At 39.3% G+C, this 20,654-nt stretch overlaps 1 protein-coding gene across 2 annotated transcripts; it reads left to right on the forward strand.

Annotated features, from left to right (window-relative positions):
• HIF1A (hypoxia inducible factor 1 subunit alpha) lies at nucleotides 1-20,410 on the forward strand. 2 transcript variants are annotated; one of them, XM_065402700.1, is made up of 14 exons: nucleotides 1-86; nucleotides 1,179-1,324; nucleotides 1,423-1,507; nucleotides 5,901-6,013; nucleotides 7,219-7,421; nucleotides 9,108-9,214; nucleotides 9,571-9,718; nucleotides 10,863-11,082; nucleotides 11,265-11,543; nucleotides 12,398-12,520; nucleotides 12,829-13,226; nucleotides 14,091-14,199; nucleotides 18,723-18,849; nucleotides 19,000-20,410. In XM_065402700.1, the coding sequence occupies exons 1-14, from the start codon at nucleotides 38-40 to the stop codon at nucleotides 19,149-19,151; spliced, it is 2,259 nt and encodes a 752-aa protein (XP_065258772.1). In that variant the 5' UTR covers nucleotides 1-37; the 3' UTR covers nucleotides 19,152-20,410. The 2 variants fall into 2 exon arrangements, with proteins under 2 accessions (XP_065258772.1, XP_065258771.1); XM_065402699.1 differs by having other exon boundaries at nucleotides 10,863-11,074; nucleotides 11,263-11,543.
• The last annotated feature ends 244 nt before the right edge of the window (nucleotides 20,411-20,654 follow it).

Below are 20,654 nucleotides of genomic sequence, written 5' to 3' on the forward strand. Positions count from 1 at the left end.
TCATACTGTCAGTGCACACCTTGACAAGGCTTCCATTATGAGGCTGACTATCAGCTACTTACGCATGAGAAAGCTGTTAGATGCAAGTAAGTGAATAAACTTATTGTGGCTTACCAACAGAGGCCAGGAAAGGGGTATGAGTGATCTGAACTCACCCCATCCCTTTTACATTGGTTAAAAATATCCCAATGGAGGGAGGCTATCAGTGAAGACACTGGAAAAACTAGAACTTTACCTTTTACTGTGGGGCCTTGAGAGAGTAAATAAATACAGCCAGGCTGAAGGGGGCCTAAACTGTAATGTACACTCCATTTTTTTCATACTTATTCTTGATATCTCTTGGATCCCTAAAAAGACCAGCACCATTATTATTTATTTATTTATTTTATTTATTTTAAATCTCAGCTGTGATTCTCCCTCCCCCCCCCTACCCCAGCCACACACGCACACAAAAATCAGGCTCTTGAGTTTCTGGGCATAAAACTTGACACCATCTCCACTCTGCCTACTTCCCTTGCGAGAAGGGAGGTAGATCATACCCAAGATAGCTCACAGCACCCGATATGTAGTTGGTAGATCTAAGATTAGTTTTGCTAAATTTGAGTATCCCTGTTTAAATGAAACCACTGAAAACCATTATGTGTTGTGCTCCACTTAAGATATGCCTCAGTAATACATGTTCCAGGAAACAGCACTAACCTAGTGGTAGCGATGGGGAGTGACAGCTGCGTAAGTGAGATAATAGTAGTTTAAACTCTGCATAATGGAGGACGTATCTAGTCAGTGCCAGGTAAATAAGTGACATTTACCAAGATGTTAAATACAAATGACATAATCTTTTGTCATTTCATGCAGAAGTTGTTAAAGTTTAAAAGAAAAAAGATCAGATAAAGGTAAAATGCTGCAACCATTGCTTTCATTTTGGCATTTTTGAACATAGTATGTGGTATTACTAAGTTTTTATCAGATACTCTTTGAAAGCTCATGTTTTTAAGTGAGATGCTTAATCAGGACAACCATTTCTCCACCTAAGTATCCCAGAAATAGAATTGTGCTGTCTTTGGTGAGCAACCTGTCAAACTAGCTATTAATGTGTGGGATGACTTCAGGCATCAGGCAATTAAGTGTGAATGATGTGAGGTTAGTCTAAAAAACAATAAAAATATGGGTTCTTCTAGGTGACCTGGAGACAGAAGCCAAAATGGAGAAGGAGATGAATTGCTTTTACTTAAAAGCCCTTGATGGATTTGTCATGGTTCTTTCCGAGGATGGTGACATGATTTACATGTCTGAAAATGTGAACAAGTGTATGGGGCTCACTCAGGTGAAATATTGACACATCTTTAAATGCAATTTCAATGTTGTGCCTACTGTACATTCTTGACTATTCAGAGCTAGACTCACACTCTTTTACTTCTACAGTTTGAGCTGACTGGGCACAGTGTGTTCGATTTTACCCACCCATGTGACCATGAAGAGCTGAGAGAAATGCTGACACATAGAAATGGTAAGAAGAGGCTACTCTTTAATTTAATGACAGATGGTTCCTATCTGTTGTATAATCAGATGCTGATATTATCAGTTTTGATATTGTTTACCTCATTTACTTGAATAGGAAAAAGACTGAATCCACAGTTACCTGGTTACTGAGACTTCTATGGCTTCTTTAGAACAGGCACCAAAGGTATTTAAAGAATAAAATAACCGTGAAGGGGAAAAAAGGAGTCAGTAGAGAGAACTACTTGCTACACGTCACTTCTCAGAGCTTGCAACAAATCTAGTTGGGACACTATAGTAAGAGGTGTCAGAAAGAGCTGAAATTCTCCCGAGATCTCACGCTGCTTCGGGGGATGGATGTTCTGAGAGATGCGAGTTACTCAGTAGCGCTTTAAAAAAAAATATTGTCTCAGATAAAATTATTGAAGATGGAAGGAATGAAAATGCCTGAAAGATAAGAAACATTTAGAGGTAGGATGAGTGTAAAGAACATCTTAATTGGTTGATGTAGAAGAATTTGAAGATAATAAATCTGTATTTTTCTGTACTGGTCTTGGAGAGTGTGTGCAGGGCAAATCTTTCCACAGGATGCTGGAAGAAGTTATATTTAGGTTGCAGTTCTCAGAAAAGGTATAGAAAAGAATCATGCAGTAGCTTTATAAATTTCAGATGATTTAGATCTTGCCTCTTGCTTTGGCATGAATTTTGGAATAACCAAAAATATTTAAATTAAATTGAATCTTCAGCTAATACTGGTCTCTGACTATGCTGTTGCTTCACTGCAGTTCTTTATTCTGAAGTTACTGTCTTTTTGACACAAAATATATTTGATAGGGTTTTTTTTTCTGTACTAGAATGGAACACACTAATCCCATTTTCTCCAACTGCACTAGAGAAAATTAAAACTTCCACAATCCTGTTACTCATCAGCCATTTGCAGGCTCAGTGTAGACTATGCGATTGAACTACTATATTTCCACTGCAGCAAATAGGGAAAAAAGTTCAAATATTGGGTATGTGGCAGCCAAGCAAAGCCACTGCTTATTTCCAGGGAAAATGTCACGGAGGGTAGGTTTACATTGCAGATGGGGTGTAATTTCCAACTTGGATAGACATGCCTGTGCTAACTTTGATTGAGCTAGCACACTAAAAAGAGCAGCGTAGCTGTGACAGTGTGGGCTAGCTATCTGAATACTTACCTAGGGTCTTGGACAGGATTGTACGCAGGTCGCTAACCTTGACTGCCACCTGCACTGCTATTGTTAGTGCGCTGGTTTGATCAAAGCTAGCACAGATACATCTATCTGAGCTGGACATTATACCTCCAGCTGCATTGTAGACCTACCCTGAGTCCCTGGAATGATTAAACAGAGGATGATTATAAATTCCTACACGTCATCAAAATGCGTAGGACTTGATTCTGTTTTCTCACACCAAGGTAAATCAGGAGTGACTCTGAAGTCCGTGGAGAAGACTAGTTCAAAGCCAGTGTAAAAGGAAAAACAGGCCCTTTTTAATATTAATACTGAATTTTCTAAATCTTCCTGCCCTCATCGCTGGTCCATGCATCCAGTGCTAAACTGAATCTTTGTACTTGAAGCAATTAAGTGTATTGAACAGATGCCATATTCAATACAGCAGGATATAAATGGATCTGTTGCAAAGATAAATTATTTTTAAAGACTACAGTTTCATAATAAGTAGATATAATGTAGACTCGTTCTGGCATGTCTAAATTAGTCAGTTTTCAACATGGCTTCCCTACCCCCTCACTCAAAAGATCTTTTCTGTATATAATTGAGTTCTATTTCCTGACTTCAGTAACAAAAGTGTGTCTTGATTTGTTATTGCTACAAGGCTAGCATGGCTTTGAATAACCTAGGTTCTGTTCTGGCTCACATATAACAGAATTATTAACCCATTTACAGTCTCGGTGCTAAATATTGCTGTGTGTGATTGTACAGGTGTAACTGAAGTTAACATTTGGCTAGCAGAAACATTTATTAATAATGCTGGACAATCACAGCACAGTTTAGTTTTAGATCCCAGTTTGTTTTCAGAATTGTTGTTGTTTTTAAATTGACAACTTTTTATATAATACTTGCACAGATCTAAGTCAGCAAGAACCAGTAAATGTACCATCTTTAAACAGCTGCTTCTCGGAGAAGAACCACACATTAAGATGTTTAGACAGATTATTCAGAAAGTAACAATGATGGTAATACAGACGCTCCCCGGGTTACGCAAACCCGCACTTACGGAAGAAGTTCCGTAAGTCCCGTAAGCGGTGGGGTTTTTTTTGTTTGTTTCGGTTTTGGCGGGGGGGTGGGGGGGAAGCGTAAGTGTCGGGTATACATCCCCGACTTACGCAAAATTTGACTTACGCAAGGCGTTCCATTCCGGAAGTCGGGGAGCGTCCGTATTGTGAGATCGTAAATTGTAGATTTCTGAATATGCTTTGCCTAGTTCATGCACCCAGAAACTGTGTGCTGTTTAAAAACTTAGAGTTGATATGTTATTGCTGTGATCCTCTGAACATGTGCATTCTATCCATTTTTCTTCCTGTGAATATCATAGTAACTGTGTTGTCTTTAGAGTATGAACAAACTATTGCATACCTGTAACGTATGCTAGAATGAGCCTGTATTCTGTAAGCTTCCAAATTGTACCAGGTTGAATTGGTGGCATGAACTCATTATGAATGCATTCCTGCAAACTAACCCTCCTCCACCATCCCCAAACCTTATCTGTCCATCTGTGTTTCCACTCACAAACACACTAAGCTGCTTATGCTTATGTTGATGAAGTCAGTTTGCACTAGGGTGACCAGACAGGAAGTATGAAAAATTGAGATGGGGTGGGGGGGGTAATAGGCGCCTATATAAGACACAGCCCCAAATATCGGGACTGCCCCTATAAAATCGGGACATCTGGTCACCCTAGTTTGGACCTTGTCTGCCCAATCTGAGCAGTTTGTTCCTGTTGAAATAGTCCTCTCTGAAATTCCGACTTCTCATTTTTAACACAATGCTTTAAAAAAAAGATTGGTCTTCAGAGGTTTGTTGTTAATGAATCCAGGTGCACTACAATTAGATGATTTGTACAGTAACCTAAAATGGCATCCATTAATATTAGGTTGCACTAAGATTTCTCCATTGACTTCAAGGGAGTCGAAGGTGTGTTTCAAAACTTGGTTAATACTTATTGTACAATTTTAAGTTCATATTTAGACACATTCCTGAATCTGTAACATGGACTTGACCACAATCTTAACTCCTGCTGTCATGAGCATGGTGCTATAATGAAATAATTTTGGGGGTGGGATGTGTAATAGAGCTGTTAATCTTTCAACAGTTCTCTCACCCTATTTCTCCTCCCCCCAGTCCTTTGCCTATCTTCATGTTCTGTTTTTCTCTACTTTGCACTATAAACTCTTTGAAGCAAGGGGCCATGGTTCCCTAATTTCTGTAAAATCCCTTGTAGCGTTCCAGATAGTATAGAGATGTGTTTTAATAAAGGCTGCTCAGGGTTACAACAGAGCAAAGTACCCATTATTAAGGAGTCGTGATGCTCCTTCAACAGCAATCCCGCCCTGAGTGGCTAGGCATCAGCTTCAGTCCCAGCCTTGGAGACCTCTGTGCAGCAGCAGCAGCATGTTACTCTCAGTAAATCATGCAGATTATTAATCCTGAATTTAAATACATCTCTACCTCGGGAGGTCCTCGGGAGCCAAAAAATCTTACCGCGTTATATCGAACTTGCTTTGATCCGCCGGAGTGCGCAGCCCCGCCCACCCGGAGCGCTGCTTTACTGTGTTATATCCAAATTCGTGTTATATCGGGGTAGAGGTGTAGTGGTTTTTTTTTTTTGTTTTTTGTTTTTTTGTTTTTTTTAAATACAGAAAACCTAAAGATAGGCCAAAATTGGTACAATATATCTAGCCCTCTTTTCCCCCCCCCCCCCCCCTTCCACTGACCATGAGCTATTGGGTGTGAAGAGGGTTCAGACTAATTTCCTGTGAGTTTAAAATAGAGATTGGGGGGGGGGGGAGGGGGAAACAATACACATTAACTCTCTCTCTCTCTCTCTCTCTCTCTCTCCATCTGCCCCCACCTTGAAATCAGGGGGATTACTATAAATGGGACCTTGAACCTATCCTTGCTGTTTTTGCAAGACCAGCATTGCAATTTCTTTTGCCCATCTCAGAGTAAAAACTTACCCGAAAACTCCTCATATCCAAAATGAGGTCAGGCCTCCCAGCATGCATCATTCACATAAAAATAACCATTTCATCTCTACTTTTGTGTGTCCTTTATTCTAGTCACACAGCTAGTTTTGCTGCACTTATTTGAAGCTTGTGAAGGTGATGAAATACTCACATTTCACTTAATATTTTTTATTAGGTCCTGTGAAAAAGGGCAAAGAACAGAATACAGAGCGTAGCTTTTTCCTCAGAATGAAGTGTACACTGACCAGCAGGGGAAGGACAGTAAATATAAAGTCTGCAACGTGGAAGGTAATCAACCATGGGGTATACATGAATATTGATATGACTAGAACCTTTGCTTTTCAGATCTCATTAGGTGCAAGTATCCACATTTGGAACAAAGTATAAAATAATTAGCTTGCAGCAGTGCAATGTGGCATTCTCCAATTTCTTGCTGATTTGGTAAAACCTACAGTGCACTCTTGTGACTGTAAGTTCTTAAATATGCTGCACTGCAACTTAGAACACATCTAGGATGTAACTGAAAATTAATTTTCAAAATAAGAGAACCTTTTTAATACTGACCTTTCAACTTAAGTCAGGAGTCACTAATAATTATTAAAATATTTGTGTGAAGCTTCCTGCTCTTGCATAAAATTAACTAGGATTACATCATGATGATTGATTCTGATTGACTTTAAAGTGGTTAACTTTGTGAAGAAGCCTAGCATTATTATTCCTCTTTTGCTGGTTCTCCCCCACACCATAACTGGAATAAAATATAGCTAATTTGAGTCTCTTAAAATGGATCCATCTTATTTCCCAGATAAAATATGGTCACTTTTATATATCCAGTGACTGCACTCTGTTCAGAAAGGTTTTTCTATGGCTTTCAGTTTGTCACATACTCATGATCAAATCCCCAGTTATACAAACAGTTCTGACTTCAGACTTATAGGGAGGCAGAAAGTGATTGCCAGGCTTTTGTATTTTAGGAATATTTGGAGTATGATGGAACTCTCTCCTTCCACCTTCATCCCCACAAAGAATGCAAAATACAGCTTTGTCTTCTATCTCTGTTTCAAACAGAAATATAAGCTGTGTCTTCTGTCTGTGTTTCAATTTGAAACATAAGCAATCAAACACCATCTGCTAATGCACAGTGCCACTGATGAGTGATTGCACTCATCTGTTGGCTGTAGAGGCAATTTTCAAAGATGAATCAATTAACTTTAGTATAAATTCAGTGAGCACCAAAAAGGGAAAAAAGTTGGTAGCCAACTTAACATTTTTAATGTGCATAGTGTAAGTGGGGAGGAAACTTTTTTTACGTAACTGTAGCAGATGTCACACACATGCTTGAATGCTGCTATTGCATTTTGAGTACTGACACCAGTAGTTCATCTAGGGAGAGAGGAAAGCCACTGCCCATTTATGAAATTATAACCGTTGTAATGTCAATCTCCTTTTCCAATACAGAACTTAGTTTTTAAATGCTTTTTTTCCCCCTGTAGGTACTTCACTGTACAGGGCATGTTCGTGTGTATGATGCCTGCAATAATCAGACTCTCTGTGGATATAAAAAGCCTCCCATGACATGCTTGGTGTTGATTTGTGTACCTATCCCTCATCCATCAAACATTGAAGTCCCTTTGGACAGCAAGACATTCCTCAGTCGTCACAGCCTGGATATGAAATTTTCGTATTGTGATGAAAGGTAAAGCCAAATATAAGCTCTGACAAACATTCAGTGCATTATTTTAGTTTTTATATTTGTGGGTAGTTTTATTTCTTAACTTTTATCCATCTATAAAACTGAGTTCATATGTGATACTTCAGGTTTTACTAGCTTGTCATTTTTTTTAATTGGTCAATATATTTTATGTAAAAAGCAAGTTTTTGTTTGTTTGTTTTGTTTTGTTTTTTTTTAAACCTGAAAAGTTTACTACATTAAGGAAATAATTCCTGTATGGAGTCATCACTTACGGAACAATTTGAATTGGCAGAGTAGCACCTTTCATCCAGAAGGATCCAAAGGCACTTTAAAAATTAGATACCCTTTTACCCATCAGTGAAGTGCAGCCACCTCTGGGATGCTGCTAATTTCAGTGTTTTATATTTCTTTATAAACCTTTCTTGCATGTGTACAGTTGACCACTTCTGAGCAAAATGCATTTATCTAACAGGTTCATATTGAAAACGTAGCTTGTCAAGTTGAGAATATGGAATAAGTAACTTTACAACATTTTATTTAAAACTCAAATCAATAGCAGTGCATGCTACTTGCTTCTTATTGATAGAATAAGCAGTGGTCGGAGATTGCGTCTTCTAACTTAAACTGTCGCTATATCAGATTGCTATTAGATTCAAGCAAATATTGCATGTTAGTGCAATTGTGTTCTCAGAACTGGTTTGCATGCAGAAATTGCACTGATTCAGCCAATTTAGTGAGATCAGTGCCATTTCTGTGTGTTCTGTTTCTCTGGTTTCTTTTGATATAGGCAGTTAAACTGAGTGCTCTTTTTTGTTCTGTGTACAACGCTGCCATCTAGTGGTTAAAGGGAATATGATTTGATTTAAATCCAAAAAGACTTTCACTTGTAAAAGTTAGGATTGCTGAAATTTCAGATTCTCATTCCTCTTAAACAATTACAGAATTAAAACAATTACAGAATAAAATAGTGCTGAAGCAGGTATAATGTCTTATCTATGTTTGATTTAACTTCTGAATATAGTATTAGAGAGACAAGGTGTGTGAATATAGTATTAGCACAAATTGCATACTACATCCTGTACCCCATTGTCCTGTATTTAATAAGAAAAAAATTGATGTATAAAGACCTGAGATTAGATTTGAATAACCAGAAGTGGAGGGTTATGAACATTCCAGCTGGTAGTAAAACTGTGCCTCGAAATACTAGTGGAATAGGACTATGAGATCTTTGAGCTAGGCGAACATCAGAAGAGACAAGTTTTCCTCAGTTTAACCCTGCTTGAAAGGAAAACTGTCATTTTACATGCACCACTGTTGCTGGCAATGTATTCATCTGGGAGTTTCTGGTTTGGAAGAGATTGCATCTTTAGAGCCATTAACATCTACATTAAATTATTCATCTAATCATCAAAATAAATGATTGTTAGCCAAGTGATCAGGGATGCAGAACCATGCTCTTGGTGACCCTACACCTCTGACAGCCATAAGCTGGGACTGGACGACTGTATGAGTCACTCAATAATTACCCTATTCTCTTCATTCTCTCTGAAGCACTGGTACTGGCCACTGTTGGAAGATGAGATACTGGGCTTAAATGTACCATTGGTCTGACCCAGTAGGGCCATTCTTATCTACTTCTCTATTTCTGCTTTCACTTAACCTTTTTTCTTTTTTCTTTTCAATTTAAAGAATTACAGAGCTGATGGGATATGAGCCAGAAGAACTCTTGGGACACTCCATCTATGAATACTATCATGCTCTGGACTCTGATCATCTGACCAAAACTCATCATGATAGTAAGTAGAAAGACAGACCTATAACTCTCTGTAATTTAAGTCCTAGGGAGGTTGTGGAATCTCCATCTCTGGAGATATTTAAGAGTAGGTTAGATAAATGTCTATCAGGGATGGTCTAGACAGTATTTGGTCCTGCCATGAGGGCAGGGGACTGGACTCGATGACCTCTCGAGGTCCCTTCCAGTCCTAGAATCTATGAATCCTTTAGATAAGATAGGGAGGGTGGGGGTGGGGGTAGGAAGGGAATTACTTGAAAGTTTTTAATAGCAAGTGTGGATCTGAAGTGATTAATGTATATTTTTGCTTTAGCTATAAAAAGCCACTTCATTATTCTAAAGTTGACCTTTCTGCTTTAGTGTTCACTAAAGGGCAAGTGACTACAGGACAGTACAGAATGCTTGCTAAGCATGGTGGATATGTCTGGGTTGAAACTCAAGCAACTGTTATATACAGCACTAAGAACTCCCAACCACAGTGCATAGTGTGCGTAAATTACGTCTTGAGGTAAGCTGTGAGTAGTTAAACACTTTTTGCATGTTTCTTTATTATAGATTAAGCCAAAGCCCAAAGGATCTGACCTCAAATTAGATACGTTCTGGCACTTACTATCTCCTTTATAAGCAATGCTTTGCAATTGCCTAGAAAATTGCCAGATACAGAGTTAAGGGAGCAATAAACTGGGAAGTAGAGTTACTCTTTAATGTGTACCTAGAACTCCCATTGATGTCAATGGGGAAATCTGAATGTAGAATGAGGATGGACTCTGCAGGAGGGGTGCGGCAGTGGGTTGGGGTGTAGGAGGGGGTGCGGAGTGCAGGAGGGGGCTCAGGGTAGGGGGTTAGGGTGCGGGGCACAGGAGGGGTGCGGGCTGTGGCCCGGCGCCATTACTTCGAGCAGCTCCAGGGTGGCAGCGGGGCTAAGGCAAGGACATGGTGCCAGCTGCTTCCGGGAGCGGTGCGGGGCCAGGGCAGGCAGGGGAGCCTGCCTTAGCCCTGCTGTGCCACGGGCTGGCAACCCCACGGACCGGATTGAAAGCCCTGACAGGCTGGATCCAGCCCGCAGGCCATAGTTTGCCCTCCCCTGGGCTAGGTAGATGTAAATCGAGATATGGACCTTTGTCTGGCGTTCAATATACCTTTGTCTGGAGTTTTTCAGTGGTGTTTTAACTCTGTCACAAAGCATTAGTAGTTAAAATATAATCTTTCCTCCTGTTTCTTCATCAGTGTGACTCTTTGTTTACTCAAAACTTTTAACTTTTCACTGGTAAAATAACTGCATTGCTAATATTGACTGCAACTTGCTGTTTTTGGAAATCTTTTGAATTTCTTCAGAATTGTGAATGAATCTGTAATAATCATTAAGACAGCATATAAGTGTTTGGTATTTTTTTTTTAATCTGTTTATTACTGACATTTTCATAAAGCACAGCTGTCCTAATTACTTACGTGAAGTTATCCTTTTATGCTATCGCAACTGGTTGCTGAGAAGATTGAATTTGAGGGATGAATGGGCAATAGCAGAATTTTAAAAACTCCTGCGCATATAACATGAGCAAAGAGAAATAAAATAGAATTGTCAGAATTGTTTCTAAACTTCCTATGAGCTGCTAGCTGCTCTTTAAAGAATAATCTTTTTTTGTTTTTGACAGTGAAATTGTACAGAAGGAGTTATTTCTTTCCCTTGCACAAACTGAGTGCGTGCTGAAACCAGTGGAGTCTCCTGATATGAAAATATTCAGCAAGGCTGACCTAGAAGATACTAACAGCCTCTTTGAAAAACTTAAAAAGGAACCAGATGCTTTAACTTTGCTCGCACCAGCTCCTGGAGACACGATTATCTCTTTAGATTTCAGCAGTAATGGTGGGTTTGTGTTTAAGTCAGAGACCCTGTTGATTAATAATATTCGTGTATGTTAAAATAAACATTAGAAAATAACTTGCCAATATCACTTGCCTAACAAAAACTATTTCAGCTGCTGTTATTTAATGAGGTCCATAGACAGACTCCGCGCTTTTACTTAGGTTGATGGTTTTTTTTAATTTTTATAGAGTCTGATGAGCAACAATATGATGAAGTTCCTTTGTATAATGATGTAATGCTCCCCTCATCCAGTGAGAAATTGAAGAATATAAATTTGGCAATGTCCCCACTTCCTGCCTCTGAAATTACAAAGCCACTTCGTAGCAATGCTGACCCTGCACTCAATAGAGAAGTTGTATCAAAACTGGAGCCAAACACAGAGCCACTAGAACTTGCATTTTCCAGCCACCAGAGGCAAGGCCAGCCAGCCAGCCCTTCTGATGCAAGCACTAACCAAAGTTCACCTGAGGTCAGTCATACAATTTGGGAAGACAGTCATCAAAATAAATGTGAAGTAGGCTTTTGAGTAAATATCTCTAGTCAAAGTGGTGTGAACAGAGTTTTTAGAGTATTTGCATATTATTTGGATTGTATTTCTAAATTGTGGCCATGTAACGTTAAATTATATTTACAGCATAACCTGTCAATAAAAGAGTACTTTACCTTTCAGTTTGAAAGCTATATTTTCCGTTTTTTAAAAAATTAGAGATTAAAAGTGCATATGAATGTGTAACTGCTTTGAGTACATCTTTTAAGGAATTTAGGATTCAGAGATATGCTTATTGCAATTAATGAGTGAGTTACAGCAAATCAGTGTATAAACTTCTGACACATTTATACCTGTCCCACATCCCCAAACTGTGGCAATCTATTAAAACTGATGATAGTGAAAACTCTGGGCATATTTAGATGAATGCAAATACTATCCAGTCCCATTGAGTTTTCATTAAATTTTTGCAATTATAGTTTGGTTGCACGTTGTATGTTTTTTTTAGAGTGAAGCTATAGAATCATAGGACTGGAAGGGACCTCGAGAGGTCATCTAGTCCAGTCCCCTGCACTCATGGCAGGACTAAGTATTATCTAGACCATCCCTGACCAGTGTTTGTCTAACCTGTTCTTAAAAATCTCCAGTGATGGAGATTCCACAACCTCCCTAGGCAATTTATTCCAGTGCTTAACCACCCTGACAGTTAGGAAGTTTTTCCTAATGTCCAACCTAAACCACCCTTGCTGCATTTGTTTCTTGACACAATGCAAAATAACACAATGTTGAACCAATTGAAAATTTGTACTTAAAACTGAATTGAATTGTCTTGACAGCCCCGTAGTCCCAATGACTATTGCTTTGACGTGGATAATGATATGGCTAATGAGTTTAAGCTGGAATTAGTGGAAAAACTCTTTGCAATAGACACAGAAGCGAAAAATCCATTCTCTACTCAGGTATGTACATTAAGTTAAACTTGCGTGTCATCTTAAGCCTATCCTAGAGTGCAGTATTTGTATGCTTATTTTATCGAATGTTAAAATTAATGTGTTAAATACAAGAGCAGTATTTCTGAAAACTAAAGAAGAGTTGGTAGCTGGTTTCTAAATAGTTTTTGAGATCTAAAAAAATGGTGCTCACAAAGCACTATTCCAGAGGTTTGGGGAGAGAGGAAGTGGCAGACTATTTACAGATCATTAAGGCATTCTTGGGTATTGCACAGATACACTAGAAACTTTATTTACCCATTTTATTATTCTTTCAGGAAACTGATTTAGACTTGGAGATGTTAGCTCCTTACATCCCAATGGATGACGACTTCCAGTTACGATCCTTTGATCAGCCGCCTTCACTGGAGAGTGGTTGCGCCAGCTCTCAGAGTGTGGCCACCAATACCATATTTCAGCAAACCCAAGCACGGTCTACTGCCGCTGAGGAAGTAACACCAGTGAAAACAGAATGCATGGATGACATTAAGACTCTCATTGTTTCTCAGTCTCCTGTCCTCATAATCAATGAAACCAACAGCGCCCCAGCATCACCATATGGTGCAAATCGAAGTCGAACTGCATCTCCAATCAGGGCTGGAAAAGGAACATTGGACCAGATGGAGAAATCTTATCCAGGAACACCCAATTTGTTAACAGTCACTTTGAGTAAAAGGTATTTTAAAAATGAAGCTGAAATCCTGTTACCCATTAATCTTGAAGAAATTAGACCTGTAATATATTTCTCTAGCCTGTACAGTAGAGCTTTATTATCTGCTGTCGTCTTTGATCCCTTTTTTGAACAAGCTGTATACCTTTATTTATGCTTTAAAAGAAGATTTTAAGTTTAGTGCACTTAGACAGCAACTGGAGTTGATTTCCCAGAACCTTTTTCGCATTTGTATTTACATCAAGTCTTTGTATAGAAAACAAACAATTGAACCATTCTTGTTCATATTTTTTGTTCTGCTCCTCTTCATACTGAGTTGTGCAAACAAAACAGTCCAGTAGGCCATCTGAAAGAGGGTATGCATAAGCAATTTCTTGCCCAGTTTCTGATGTGGTGCAGAGACTGCCTTAAGCTTAGATGTTATGTTTAAAATAAGTTGTACTTCAGTAATATGGATTATGGGCATCCATAACCGATTTTTATCATGACATACAGTGTCACCAAATCAGAATTTCAATCCATTTGATAAAACAAAGTAGCTTTCCCTGTGCATGGACACTGCTCTCCCCATGCCCACTCTCAAAGGAGGGACAGGAGAATGACATACTTAAGCTTTCTCTGTTTTTCTGTAGAGAGGAACTTTTTAAAGGACAGCCAGTTTTCCATGTTAAGATCAGAAGTAGTTGACTTAGCAAGATTTAAAGCTAGAATTCTTTCTAATCATACATTGAAACAGTGAATCACTCACATAGAAAATTAGGACACATAAATAACTGACTGTCACTGTGAAATATTTATTTTACAAAGTGTTTATAAAAGACTGGCTGGAGGATAGTAGGAACTTTAACGGACTGAACCCATTTTTCTTAGATCTGCTGCAATGGATGAAGAACTGAATCCAAAGATGCTAGCTTTGCATAACTCTCAGAGAAAGCGAAAGATGGACTATGATGGCTCACTTTTTCAAGCAGTGGGAATTGTAAGTTTTGGTATTATTGTTCTTTTAAAATTAGTTGTAATCTTACTGTTTCCAGAATTAACCATTGATACAGAATCTCGACTTTAGCTAGTGCAATACAGCAAAATCCTGTGACCAAAGTAATCATTTAAGTTAATAACATCCTATGTCTTCCTGGATGCAAAACCCTTGATTTCAATTCTTTCCCACTATCAAAATAGTTTTAAACTACCCTCTGCACCCAGACAAATGTCTCAGTTAGATAGAAGATAAACTTTTCATTTGTGAAACAATCTCTTGGAATGTGTTTAAGTAGAAAATAAGGCATTGTAAGAACATGAGACTAAAAACAATGTTCACCTGCTAACAATGTGTGTCATTGCTATTTCAAACTTTACCTCCATGTCCCTCAAAATCAGAGACCTTGCAAAGAGCTGGAACAGGAGCAGCACGGATTTGGAAGGATGTATAAATCCTACAAATATAAATAGATTTAGCGAGATCTCTTATTGCCTATGTCACTTGTCAAATAAAATCCCATTTTTAAAAAAAACTTCACACAAGTTAATTCTCTACAGTGGTATGCGTCTCGAGACTTTCTGATTCTTTGATGTTCTGTAATGTAAGTGTGGTCTTAGAATATGTCTACGTAGCAAAAAAAACCCCATGGCAGCAAGTCTTAAAGCGTATGTCAACTGACTTGTGCTTGTATTGCAGGACTAAAAATAGCAGTATAGACATTTGGGCTCTGGTTGGCGCCTGGGCTCCAAGATCCTCTCCCTGGTTGGCTGGGTTTCAGAGCCTGAGCCCGAATGCCTGCACTTTCGTTTTTAGCCCCACCGCACAAGCCCTGCAAGCCTGAGTGAGTTGACACGGGCTCTGAGACTTGCTGCCAGGGTTTATTGATTTTGTTTTCTGTTTTGCTTTGTAGATGTAGGCTCGCATGCTCTAGAGTGCAAGCGTGTTTTCTTCTAAATAGCGAATTATCCCTACATCATCTCCTGGCTTTGGAATGACTGCTTATATTTTGTCTACTGGCTATCTGACCTCTTGTCTCCCAGAAGGCTGGGGAAAACTTGTACATCCAGTTCTTCTGTAAAGCTCCTGCAGCTTTTTGTTATGTAATTTAGAGACTCTTGTTTTTATTCTCCTTAGCGTCTCTTAGAATGTTTTATTTAAAAAAAATAAATAAAAAGATTAACATTGTATTTTCATTCTCTTTACTCTTTGCATTCGCATGCATGTTTGTTTGTTTGTTTCCTGGTAGCCTTTTAGGAATTATTGTTCTCCATCAGTGTTCTAATGATCCTCGCTGCCTTCGTTTTACATATTGTTGCTATGGCTGCCATATTTTTCCCATTTAGGCCATTTCAACAGATGTCACCACTGACAAAATAGCAAATGATCTATGCTAGCTTCGTGTATTGCAATGTAAGCCAGCTGCTATAATTAAGGTTCTGTTAAGGCTTCCATTTATACAGTGCCTCTCATCCCCTTTTTCTCACGTTTATAATTTTCTCAATTTCGCCTTTTAGCTAAAATTTCTATTACTGATTTTGTCTCTGCTTAAAGGCAACTTCTTTCTGTCCATGTATTTGGAAAATTACTCTTTTTAACACGTTTTTTGCACGGGTAACTCAAAGGTGGTGCTTTAAAAGATTAAATTTTCTAGTGTCTAAGTCAGGGTTGGCCAAACCGTGACTCGTGAGCCGCATGCGACTCTTTTACAGTTAGACCACTACCCATTCTCCACCTACCAGACTGGGGGGAGGGGGCTCGGAGCTTCTGCCCTGCAGTGGGGTGGGGGTGGGGCTAGGGGCTTCTGCCAGAGATGACTGGTGCCCGCTGAGAGGGGGGGGCACAAATTAAAGGTCGTCCCCCCATCCCCCGCACACCATCCCCTCTTACCCTCAGCGGTCCCTCCCTGCAGCTCCCAGGTGTTAAATCCACATGGAGAGGTAGCTCCTGCAGGGAGGGGCAGCTGCTTTAGCTCTGCTGAGAGAGGCAGCAGCAAAATCAGTGGCACTCCCTGCAGCTCCCAGCTATTTGCCACTGACTTTCCCCACAGCCTCAGCTCCCAGCTTGCTGGTTCCAGCAGCTGCTGTGCAGGGAGGAGGCCCGGTGGCACCATGTGACCAAGCAGTGATGGCAAACCCTGGCAAAAATCTGGGGCGGGGGGCGCCAAAGGTTTCCATGTGTTCCCCCTCACCCGTCACCTCTGGCTTCTGTCCAGCAGAGAGGGGGGTTTCGGGGCTTCAGCCCTGTGGGGCACGTGTGCCAGGGCTTAGGGCTTCAGCAGGAGCAGGGCTGAGGGCCTGAGTCTGGGCAGGTGCTTCCCGTGGGGCTGAAGCTCTGAGAGACACGCACCCACCCCCACACCCCACTTTTCAGGGCCGAAACCCTGAGCAGGCGCCTCTCACAGGGCTGGAGCCCCGAACCCCAGCAGGCACATGGCTCTCAAGCTTCTGATAATTGCCATATGCAGCTCGGAGGATCAGTAAGTTTGACCACCTGGGTCTAGGTTTTACTGAGGACTAGTTCTAAACCAGCTTGTACAGCCTGCCCCAAATGGAGTTGTAAGCATTTGAAATCTGTTTTGCACATGTGTAAAAGAAAACTGCCACTAAGTTTAGGTTTATACTATCTCATATTTTTAGGATTATGTAAATATAGATCCTGGTTTCATAGAGCTACAGGTAAGATTTTATGGTCCTGTCAGTGTGGCATTCCATAGCTCTGTGTATGAAGAGAAACTGGACTATCGTTTGTCTATTATTTATGTAATTTTTTTTTTTTTTTTTTTTAAACAAGGACATTTCGGGTACATCTACACAGCAAGCCTCAGAGCTTGGATCGACAGACTTGGGCTCAGGGGGCTTGCACTGCAGCACTAAAAATAGCTGTGTAGACATTCAGGCTCAGGCTGGAGATTGAACTCTGAAGCCCACCTCTGAACCCAAACATCTACATAGCTATTTTTAGCACCATAGCTAGGCTCTGAGATTCTTTTGCTATGTAGATTTATTCTTAGTTCAAAAGAAAAAGACATTGGTGTCATAAGATTTCAAAACGAATGAATCAGAAGTTAGGAAATGTAATGTGAACTGCTATGTTGCACACACAAATATACTAGCTATGGTACAATGTGGCTGAGTTAACCTTCCTATGAAAATGTAATGTTTAAATCTTCTGACTGAGTCATTCATTTGAATCTTTTTACACCAAAGGCAGTTTTTCTTGTTTATATAGATTTCACATATGTAGAAAATTCTTAGTGAAAAAGGGAAGTAATTCAAAGTGAAAAGCAACATACCTGAATATTTTAAGTCTCTAAGATTATCACAGCATTCCACTGTCTTCACCCCTCCATGTTCAACAGCCATCTACCAGAGAAAGGACAGAACTTCCAAATCCGGGCACCAGTATTAGCACTCTTGCCAGCAGTTCCCCAGCTTCCAAGCATTTCTGTAGATGGTTGGCTTTTCCTTTGTCTTGCTTTCTGGTTTAGCAGACATGTTTTCTTACCTAGTCCAGAAAGCAATAACTTTCCTACGAAGACACACAGCCTTCTGCTCTCTCCTATACCCCAGAATCTCTCGTCTGCTGCTGTCACAAGTGATTCTAGAGCCACGGCTGTGATTGAATGAGTCAGGATTCCACATTGGTAGGGCCCTACCACAGTCAGGGTCCATTTTGATCAATTTCATGGCAAGAGGGTTTTTAAAATTGGTCAGTTTCACATTTTCAGATGTTTATATCTGAAATGTCATGGTATTGTAACCGTGGGGGCCCCAACCCAAAAGGTACCCGGAGGTAGGTCTGATCCCCTCTGAGAGCAGCCCTGCAAGTGAAGAAGAAATCCTGTCCCTCCCCGGAGCCTCTGGCTGGGGAGGATCAGATGTCACGGCAAAGGGCTTATTTCATGATCCCTGACCTGTTTTTCATGGCCATGAGATTGGTAGGGCCCTACACATTGGCAATGAGAACAAAAGAAAGGGGGCAGCTGATCCGGGACACAAGATAATTTGGCGTGTGGGAGCAAAATTTACATAACTAGATATAAAAATCATTTAAACTTTTGTGCCCGTGGGGATTGGGAACAGTAGTAATGCCATAGTAGTTCTCCTCTCTTCTCCTATGTTTTTTATTTCCATTCACTTCAGTAAACTCTGCGGCCTGCTCAGACAATGGTAGTGACCAGCAAAAGTAGTAAGAAGTGGCTGGGGCGGGCGTATGTATACATATAACACACATTAATTTTGAGGGTGTTTGGTTTTATTAAAACCAAGGTTATCTCCTTCTTAATGTGTGTACTTTTGCTTTAGGAAAAAAAACAAAACAAAAAAACAACTCCCTTTTACTTTTAAACATCAGTCTACACTAATTTGTCCTTAAACTTTCTCTTCCAGGTACTAAATGAATTCAGTTTTAGATAGTAGCAGCATGTTAGTAACTATAGTGATAAGAACTGGTGATTGATTTCCTCTGGAAATTTTTGCATACATGATCTGCAAAAATAAGTTTTTGTTTGTTTGTTTTTTAAGGGATCTTTATTCCAGCAGTCAGAAGATTGTGGAGCGAATGCATCACTTTGTTGGAAACGTGTAAAAGGGTGCAAATCTAATGGCCAGAATGGAGTGGGACAAAAGACAATCATCTTGTTATCAACTGGTTAGTGTTAATGTGTGTGGGAGGGAAGGGGGCAATTAAGTATTATTAAAGCTGTATTGGCTAATGGAACTTGCCTCCCCCATACGCTAATTTGGGAAATGTAAAATACAGTAAGTAATGTGCCCTTATCTTTATCGTCTTCCTTTTTAGATATAGCAAGTAAGCTCCTAGGGCAGTCAATGGATGAGTCTGGACTACCACAACTTACCAGTTATGATTGTGAAGTAAATGCTCCCATACAAGGCAGCAGAAACCTGCTACAGGGTGAAGAATTGCTCAGAGCTCTGGATCAAGTTAACTGAGTTTTCACAATACTTGTTCTTTTTTTGGACACTGGAGAACCATCACCTAAAGCAGTCTATTTATATTTTCTATATCTGATTTTAGAAGCCTGGCTACAATACTGCACTCATTCAGTTAGTTCCGTTTCGATCCCCTTTCTACTTTACTTATTTTGACAGATTTTTTCTCATATTCTTTATGTAACAACTCAGATTATAGTGCATTTTCATAATTCTTTGGTACATACACTTTAAGTCCATTACATTTAAAACATCCTCGCAATAGCAGCTTTGAAATATGCACCTGTTTTTAAAAAAGTATTTATTTTTTATTTTATTTTTTTTTGGCTGGAGAGTTTCATTGAAAGAATCCTATCAATAAAATGTCACACAGTAAAACAGACAATACTTCCCGCCTGCTCTTCGTAAGTAGTTGGAAGGCGTATGCTTTGTCAGTTATTTTAAAACAAATTTTTATTTTAATGATTTTTTTATATGAAACAACAGTGCTTTTCAGCAGTGCATTGTAGCCACAATCGCACAATATATTTTCTTAAAAAACAAACAAACCAGCAATTCCTCATGCAATATAGTCTACATTTATAAAACTAGTTTTTAAGGAGAAGAATCTTTGAGGGTTTTTTTTTTTTTTTGCCTATGAAATCATGTTTAATTCTTGAGGCTGTCATTGTTTTAGTCATGTTGTAATATAAACTGTGTTCCTAAATGCTGTATTATGCTTATGACTGAAATGAGTATTAAGTAAAAGGGAAGGGTTTTATCTGGAAAGAACGATAACAGCATTTTATTTGGATACATTCTCTTAATTTACAGAGAGGGTTTGATGTTCTTAAAGTAGTCACTTTCAGCTCAAAAAAATCCCTACCTGTAGTTGTGGAAGTTCATGCTAATATTGTGTATCTGAGATTAAATCTAAATGTTTTGCTTACCCTGTGTGGTATCGGTGATATTTCAAGCAGATCGTAAGACATCATGCATTGTTAGCAGAGTTGCCTAGTACATGGTTGAGTTGTTCAATATTTGATGTTTTGGTTTTATGCACCTTGTTGCTGTTAACATCCATGTATTCATGTAGATTTCAATAACTCAATATATTTTAGAAACCTTTTTATTTTGAAATAAGTAGTTGTCTCACAAACATCTTATTTCCTATATGTACTGTACACATTTTTCATTCACTCATTCTTTCTCTCTATGTGGTTGGATCTAACACTAACTGTATTGTTTTTATTACATCAATAAACTATATGTGGACCAGGCCCCCTTGGGAAGTGTTTTATCGAGAACAGTGACATCTTGGTTTTGTCATTTATGTTTGTGGTTACTGCTAATCAGTGTTCACTGATTTCAGTAAAATCCTCTCCAAGAAGTTAAAAAGGAATTTCCTGATTCTGACCCCAAAACCTATCAAGTCAATCATTTATCTGAGCCTATTCAGTACTAAATACATTTTCAGGACAAAGACTTGTGCAGTCATTGGCAATAGATTTTTAAGTAATTTAA

Source organism: Emys orbicularis, chromosome 4, assembly GCF_028017835.1.
Source record: "Emys orbicularis isolate rEmyOrb1 chromosome 4, rEmyOrb1.hap1, whole genome shotgun sequence".
In the NCBI taxonomy this organism is placed as follows: domain Eukaryota; kingdom Metazoa; phylum Chordata; order Testudines; family Emydidae; genus Emys; species Emys orbicularis.

Excerpts from the sequence above, each read along its gene's own strand:
- HIF1A (XM_065402700.1), top strand. The coding sequence starts at position 38 with ATGAGGCTGACTATCAGCTACTTACGCATGAGAAAGCTGTTAGATGCA. Across the intron at positions 9,215-9,570 it reads GACCAAAACTCATCATGATA|TGTTCACTAAAGGGCAAGTG; the intron begins GTAAGTAGAAAG and ends TTTCTGCTTTAG. Across the intron at positions 11,083-11,264 it reads TCAGCAGTAATGGTGGGTTT|TCTGATGAGCAACAATATGA; the intron begins GTGTTTAAGTCA and ends ATTTTTATAGAG.